The 7,474-nt window shown below is 62.7% G+C and overlaps 1 protein-coding gene across 3 annotated transcripts; it reads left to right on the top strand.

Annotated features, from left to right (window-relative positions):
* Positions 1 to 1,810: 1,810 nt before the first annotated feature.
* MDK (midkine) lies at positions 1,811 to 7,206 on the top strand. 3 transcript variants are annotated; one of them, XM_054199863.1, is made up of 6 exons: positions 1,864 to 1,936; positions 4,093 to 4,141; positions 5,438 to 5,521; positions 5,620 to 5,781; positions 5,890 to 6,051; positions 6,483 to 7,206. In XM_054199863.1, the coding sequence occupies exons 2-6, from the start codon at positions 4,135 to 4,137 to the stop codon at positions 6,506 to 6,508; spliced, it is 441 nt and encodes a 146-aa protein (XP_054055838.1). In that variant the 5' UTR covers positions 1,864 to 1,936; positions 4,093 to 4,134; the 3' UTR covers positions 6,509 to 7,206. The 3 variants fall into 3 exon arrangements, with proteins under 3 accessions (XP_054055839.1, XP_054055838.1, XP_054055841.1); XM_054199864.1 differs by lacking the exon at positions 4,093 to 4,141 and having other exon boundaries at positions 1,811 to 1,936; XM_054199866.1 differs by lacking the exon at positions 4,093 to 4,141 and having other exon boundaries at positions 1,870 to 1,936; positions 5,442 to 5,521.
* Positions 7,207 to 7,474: the final 268 nt, after the last annotated feature.

The raw sequence follows: 7,474 nt of genomic DNA on the forward strand, positions 1-7,474 counted from the left end.
CCTTCCCTTGGTATGAGGCCCCTTTCTGCAAACACAGCCTTCTGCTGCTTGTTTGAGCTGGGGAAGGAGCCGTTCCCTTCCCCCGGCATCCCTCAGAAAGGACCCGAAGGGACCAAGCACAGCCAGTGCTGAGGGTGATGTGCACCAACCCATCTCTGCTCTCCCTCCCAGCCGGCACCTGCCTCCTGGTCCCCAGCCCGAGGAGGCAACAGGAGGGGAATGGGAATGGCTGGAAATGGAGAAAGGAGTGAAAATTTGCGCAGGGCTTCACTGTACCTTGGGCCACTCTGCCCTGCGGACACCAGCGGAGTCTCTGGCTTCTGGCCAGAGATGGCTGAAGAAAAGCAGCAGCACTTGCCCCACACCCAGCTCTTTCACAGCCCCGCCAGGCCCTGCTGTGCCCGTGATGCTCCCATAACTCAGACTTGCAAACCTGATGCCACTGAACCCCAGCCAAAAGCAGCACACCTAGGCCCTCCCCCTTCTGTTTGACCCTGAAGTTTGTCTCCACAGCTTTCTTCAGCTGTGGTTTAAAGGCCCAGCAATGCGGGGGGGCTGGGGGGACCTTTGGCTTTGCTACCTGTCCAGCTCTCAGGACCCATTTCTGCAGCCTGTGTTCAAAGGTACAGCCCAGCATGTCCAGACCCCTGGCCACCCAGGGCAGCACCCCTTGCTGTGTGTGCAGCGGGCAGGGGAGATGACACGCTCCCACGGTTGCCAGCCCTCCTCTAAACCTCCACAGATGTTCAGGAAACTGCCGGCAGGGTGAGAGTTAAATGCGGAAATCTCTCCTAAAGCGATTCCTGGTTGTGAAGCAGCTCATAAACAACAGCACCCCCACCACCCCCACCACCACCTCCCCAACCCCACCTGTGGCAGCCCTGCTCTCAGCAGCCTTCTTCCAGGATAAGGGGTGGAAAAATGGCTCCGTTCCCCACCACAGCCCCATTCTTCTGGCATGACACTTGCCTTTCTGGCTGGTAACTGCAGAAGAGAGTTGGCTTGGCCCCTGCCTCTCCTCACTTCCTAAGAAAAGGGGGTGGATGGGGGGAAGGGAGCAATCACATCTGCAAGGTCCTTTCATCCCCAACCAGCAGTCTGACCTCATATCACTGCTTGGTCCAAGAAGGGCAACAGCATGGCTGAGTTGGGGACAGGCTGGGTAGGTACCTGGGCCAGCATGAAAGCGATGTGCTGCTTCAGGTGCTGAGCAGCTCCCTGCTCCCTGGTACCCTCCCAGGAGGGGCAGAACAAGCGGGGAGGGGTGAAAAGGGCAGAGACCATGAAAGGTCGGTCCACCAGTGCCAGTGGCCTTGGTGAGGAAGGAGGCATCCAGGGAGCTGGTGGAGACACACATGAGGTGGTTCCCTTCGCTCCATTTAGCCCCAGGGGTGCCCCAGGGGCCATCTTCCAGTGGGTCTCAGAGTAGTGGGCCCCAGGGGAGCCTGCCCTTGCCGGGCTGTTCAGCTTGCACCCCTCCAGCCGCTCTGCGACGCCGGGGTGCGTGGGGAGCTGAACTCCCACGGCTTCGTCCCTACCACGCCGCAGAGCACGGAGGAAGGTGAGACACCCCGTTTAGGGCAGGGGGGACACGGGGACGTGGCCTGACCCCTCAGGCGCCGCTCCCCGTGCCGGGGAGCCCACCACACTCACCGGCTGAGCAGGGACCGCCGCCGGCCCGGCGCTCCCCCTTCCCCGCCTGCCCCCCGAGGCCGCCCCTCCGCCTTTGTGCCTGGCCCGGGGGGGGGGGGGGGGCCGCAGAGGAGGAGCTTGCGAAAAGTTTTGGGTTAAAAAAACCACCTTTTTTTTGCTGCCAGTCGAGCCCGACGTCAGGGGCCGCTGTGCGCTGCGCGGGGGCTCCGCACGCGGCCGCCACACAAAGGCAGCGGCTCCGCGCAACGCACCGCTCCGCGCAACGCACCGCTCCGCTCCGCAGGTGAGTGTGGCACCCCCCGCACCCCGGTACTCGGGGTTGGACTTACCCCCCCTTGCCCTCCCCGAGCCCCCGCGGACGGCGGCGGCGCCCGCTCGACGCCACGGGGATGGGGCGCCTCCGGCAAGGCGAGCGGCAAACTCACCCTCGCCTCCCCGGGGAGGCGGCGGGGGTCCAGGCTGAGGGGTCCCCGGTGGGGAAAGGGGCTTTGCCGGGGTGGGGGACATGGCCCTGGGTGGGGAGGAGCTGCAGGAAGGGCGACTGGGGCAGGGGTCCCGGGGGCGGCAGCTCCCCCGGGTGCGGGCTCGTCTGCGAGGAGCCAGGGAAGTGCCTGGAGGTGCAGGAGGAAAGAGTTTCGGAGGGAGGCAGGAATCCTGGAGAGCACGAAGGGCTTGAGGCAGTGGGCCGGGATCTTACCCCCCCACACTTCTCCCTTTGGGGGCACCCCACACCGGTTCGGGGAGGGCTCAAGGCGGTGGGAGATGCTCCTGCCGGAGCCTGGGGAGCCGCCCCGGAGCGGGGGCTCGGCCACCGCCAGCCTCTCCGGGGGCGAGGGGGCAGACCGGCCGCAGGGCGGAATAAAGGGATGTGGGGAAGGGGCTACACTGGGGTCACGGCACAGCATCTGCCCTGGGGAGGGAGCAGAGGGTAGAAGCATGGAAAGGCACTGCCTGCTCCCCTCTCTGCCCCACAACGCCGAGGCAAGAACGCAGAGCAACCCCTTTCCCTCTGTAGCGTCTTCTCCTCACTAAGCCCCTGCGGCTCTGTTCCCCTCCGGTCCCTCCTGGTCATGCTAACACCTTGGCTCACGGGGAAAACCTCAGTCTCCCCTCTCCTGGCAGCAGGGAAATTCCTGCTGGTGGGATGCTGGGTACCCCAAGCCATGGGGTCCCCGAGCACTGGGCTCCCTGCCCAGAGACTGGGGAGCAGCTCAGCCCGCGGAGGTAGGGCAGCAGTCCTGTGCCCACCTCTGGTGGAGCCAGCTGCAGTTGGAGCCGAGCCAAGAGGTCCTGCTGCTGGAAGAGGGTCTTCGAGGGGGCTTGACAGCCCAGCAGCCACCCGGCTCCCAGGAGAGCATCAGGGTGGCAGCAAGCGGACAGGAGCTGTGGCCCGTGGTAGAAGAAGCACTTTGCTGGTAGCACTACCTGGCCCTGAGCGATGTCGGGAGATGGGTCCAGGCTCTCCCATTGCAGTGGTGGGTGAGCTGATTTTATCAGCTGATAAATTTTTTTTGTAGAGCTGATCCTAGATTATTCAAACCCAGGGCAGCTAGAGGAGAGGGGGGACGGGGAAACGGGGACTGCCATGGTGTGGCCATGCTCCAGGCTGCTCCACTCGTGCAGGCCGTTCCTGGGAGAGACCAACACTGTGTGAGAGCCAGCTGGGATCTGAGCGGGAGAGGAGCCAGGGCCCCGCAGCAATGCGGGAGGAGCTGGGCTGGGCGAACACGCCTGAAGGCGCTGGCAGTCTGACCAGGAACAGCTCTTGTTTGACTGGCAAAGAAGGGATCAGGCTGTTAATTGGAAAACTGCTCGCTCTCTCCCTTATGAATGCTTTAGGATGAGCCGTGGCTGAGGGTCCCTGCAGACCTTTGCCTGGGGGCATGATCCATGAGTCCCTGGGGTTGTAGCTGGGCTTCCCCTCAGAGCCCCCCCTCCCATATCCCTGTGTACACATGGGCAGGGCCCGACGGTACCCGTGTGGGGAGCAGAGGGTGTCCACGCAGGGGTGAGCAGGGCAGCCAGGGCTGTCTGCCCTGGGCGCTCAGAGGCCGCGTCCACAGGTCCTGAGTTGGAAAGCGCTGGGTGGGAGGAGCAGAGGGAAGCGCTCTGCAGCAGGGGATGGAAGAAGTTTACAGAGCACCTGAAATCAGGGGGATGCTGTGAATAGTGTGGGTGCCAGAGGTGCTGCCCCATCCAAGCTACTGCAGAAAGTGAGACAGGAATGCCCGTAACTCAGCTCAGCCCCAGCCTTGCCATCTGTAACCGGCCCATCCAGGCAGAGCTCTTGCCCCATTTGAAGGCAGCCGGGTGGGAGCAGGTCTGAACTGTGCCATTCTCGGCAGGATGGCTCCCAGCCAGGCTGGGCGAGGGGGAAGGCGGCTCTCACCCCCTCGGCTGCGCCTTCAGCCAGCTGGGCTGTGTAATTCCCTCTGACAGTTCAATGCAGAGCGAAGCCGGCAGCTTCGCGGCGGCGGACGCATGAAAGGTGAGTGCACTGGGGCCTGAATAATGCGGGGAGCTGCTCTCTCCGGCCTGCTGCCCAGGGAGCCTGGGGGCAGGGAGCAAACGCTGACCCTGGGCTCTTCCCTGCACTGATGTCCCCCGGGGCATGCGGTGCGTCCTGACCTCTACAGCCCGGTCCCACCAAGCCCATTGTGGAGCCAGGGCAGGTGTGACGTATTTGCTGTCTGTCTGCTGCCACACAGATATGGGTGTCGTCCTAAAAGGCTTTGGGGGAGCAGAGAAGGGGCCACCAGACTTGAGATGCCGGCTCTGCACGTCTGCACTCCTGCTGGGAGCAGGAGCTCAAACCCCAGCGTTGGCCAGAGGGTTGCCATCACCTGGCCCAAGGCCACCGAGGGGGGCTGGGGGCTGGGGCCAGGGCCCCAGGAGCTGCACGCTTGTGTGCAATGCACCCTCGTCCCCAACCTGCTCCCACGTGTGTGGACACGCATGCACATGCATGCACAGGCAGGCACATCCTCCCCCTGCCTGCACGGGTGCTGTGCTGTTGGCCGCGGTGCCAGCAGTGGGCGCAGCTCTCCCGCTCCATCTTTCCAACAAGCTCCCACACTGTGGGGACTCTTTATTTTTTGTTGTTTAATCCGCTGATTTAGCTCTCAGACCCTTCGTGGCAGTGGGTTTGTTTTTGCTGGGCTTTTTTCTGTCCCCCCCCAGATTCCTCTGGAGCCGGAGAAGGGTACCATGGCAGCTGTGCTCCCCTGGCCCGGGGGCTCTTTGGTGTGGGGCGGCAGCCTGCTGGGTCCTGGATAAAGGAGCCACAGAGAAATACAGGGGGGTAGGGGCTGGGGACCGGCACTGGGGAGCGGGACCCCTGCTGCCAGCATGCAGGTGGGGGCTGCTTTGTTTTCTGGGGGCAGGAGCAGCATGGGCCCTGGGGCAGCCTGGTGCTGGGTGCACCCAATCAAGGTCCTTCCCCAGCTGCTGTGTGGGGTGCAGGGCTCCCCGCGGAGAGCATTTCGGCCACACACAAGGTAACGGGGGGCTGCAGGGATGGGAACAAGCTCCCAGCCCAACAGCTCCCTGACCGGAGGCAGTTGCTTTGATGCACAATTAACCTGCCTGTTGCAATTAATACATGTGGACTAACGGGTGGCAATGAGCAGGGCATCGCGGTGTACACACACACAGGTGCATGTGTGCGATGGCGGCAGCTGCCGTCTCACTCCCAGGCAGGCTGCCCGCAGTGCGCCGTGCCCCCTCCTTGCTGCTGCATGGCATCCCGACCCCTCGCCCGCCTCACCCTCTCCCTCCTCCCCAGGCAGGATGCAGGTCCGGGGCCTCCTCCTCCTCCTGGCGCTGATCCTGCTGGCCGCCACTGCTGAGGCTGGCAAGAACAAGAAAGGTGAGGGGCTGCCTGGGACAGAGGGCCGGGGGCCGGTGGCAGCTCGGGGCGTGCTCCCGTGCCCCCACAGCGAGCACCCGCTCCCCCTTCCCTTGCAGAGAAGGGGAAGAAGGATGGCTCCGAGTGCGAGGACTGGCGCTGGGGACCTTGCGTCCCCAACAGCAAGGACTGTGGCCTGGGGTACCGCGAGGGAACTTGCAAAGACGAGAGTAAGAAGCTCAAGTGCAAGATCCCCTGCAACTGGAAGAAGAAGTTTGGAGGTGGGTGCATGGTGAGGGGGTGGCTGGGGACCACCCTGGGCTGGGTGGCTGGGGCTGGTGGCTGCACTGGGTCTTGCCTGGCTGTGACGCCTGTCCCCTCTCTTCCAGCCGACTGCAAGTACAAATTTGAGAGCTGGGGGGGTTGTAGCGCTCAGACGGGCGTGAAGACTCGCTCCGGCATCCTGAAGAAAGCCCTGTACAATGCCCAGTGTGAGGAGATCGTCTATGTGACCAAGCCCTGCTCTTCCAAGATCAAGTCGAAGTCCAAAGGTCAGTCCCCACAGTTCCCATCCCCAGAGGGATCCTGCTGGGATCCCGAGCAGGGGCTGTCTGGGGGGGGTTGCTTGGCCCCTTGGGGTTGGGCTTTGCTTCTGGTGTGGGGGATCGCGTAGGATGCTCTTCCCTCTGTCACCACTTGCGACAGCCCCAAAGTCCAGCTGCTGGCTGGGTGGGATGCAAGTGCCACTAGGAAAAACCCTGGTGTGTCCCCCACAAGTCACCACCAGGTTTGGTGGGACACGGATTTCCCTCTTTCCTCAGTGGGGCTTTGCATGGTGGGGGGAGGCTGCCTGCAGGGATGTGGCCCCTGCGCCATGCCAAGCCAGCCATGCTGGCTGGGTTTCTGCCACGGCAGCACCTGGGGGATTGGTGGGCTGCTGGTGGACACATTAACTCTCGTCTCCTGTGCTTCTTGGACACAGCAAAGAAGGGCAAGGGGAAGGACTAGAGCGGGAAGCCAGCATCCACATCGGCCCCTCGACATGGTGCCCATGGGGCTGGAAGCCCAGCTGCAGCCGGCCCACACTCCAGTCTTCCTCCTCCTCTCCTTCTTCCTTTCCACAACCTCTTCTTTCACTGAGATGCCTTGTTTTAATCGCTAGTGTTGTAGAGAGCAAACCCATCTGCCCCACAGGAGGGGCTGCTGCCCGCCCTACTGCCGCTGCCAGTGCGTCCTGCTCGCCTCCTCTTGGCTGGGGATGAGCCTGGGGAGCAGGGATGGGAATGCACATATTTCCACCCTCCGGCACAAATGAGATGCCTTTGGCACATTCTTTGGCAAGCCTGGGAGCCTCCCTGCTCCTCCACCAGGCATCGGTGCTGGAGGGAAGGGCTGGGTGTTGAATGCCCAAGTAACCCCTGTTACTCACATGTCCCTTGCCCATGTGAGGACTGCTTTTAACTCAGGGGGCTTCTTCCAGCATCCGTTCGGCCAGGGCAGGAGTTTCCTGCAGCAGCTGGGGAAAACAAAGCCACCGTCCCCAGGAACCACTACGTCCCGTCTCCTCCATCACTTCTAACCATGTGTCCATGCCGGGGCTGCAGCCCCTCTGCCTTCACTGCAGCAACACTGGTGGTGGGTGGGAGCTCTCACTTCTTTTGGAAAATGGGGTTTGTTTTCTTTTCCAATAAAAATCTTTTTAAAAAAAAAAGCCTCCAAACCCAGCTGTCATCCCCATGTGGTGCTGCTGTGCTGGAAACCCCAGCAAACCTCAGCTTTGCGGACGCCAGTGGGACCAGCAGTGAAGTCATCATGTGGCTGGCGGCCAGGGCCTGAGTGCCACCACACATTGTCCTGGAGAAGGTGCGTGGGTCAGACCCCACAGCCTCTTCTTGCCAGTGCTTTGGGCTGCTCGCATCACTCTTGGAGGGAGGGATGGGGCTGCCACGCACAATACTGCAGGAAACGTCACCC

The sequence above is a fragment of the Rissa tridactyla genome, chromosome 4 (assembly GCF_028500815.1).
Source record: "Rissa tridactyla isolate bRisTri1 chromosome 4, bRisTri1.patW.cur.20221130, whole genome shotgun sequence".
Lineage (NCBI taxonomy): Eukaryota > Metazoa > Chordata > Aves > Charadriiformes > Laridae > Rissa > Rissa tridactyla.

What these genes read in the sequence shown, in the direction of transcription:
- MDK (XM_054199863.1), top strand. An exon ending in GGCTGGCAAGAACAAGAAAG is followed by an intron (nt 5,522 to 5,619) that starts GTGAGGGGCTGC and finishes CTTCCCTTGCAG; the next exon opens with AGAAGGGGAAGAAGGATGGC. An exon ending in CTGGAAGAAGAAGTTTGGAG is followed by an intron (nt 5,782 to 5,889) that starts GTGGGTGCATGG and finishes CCTCTCTTCCAG; the next exon opens with CCGACTGCAAGTACAAATTT.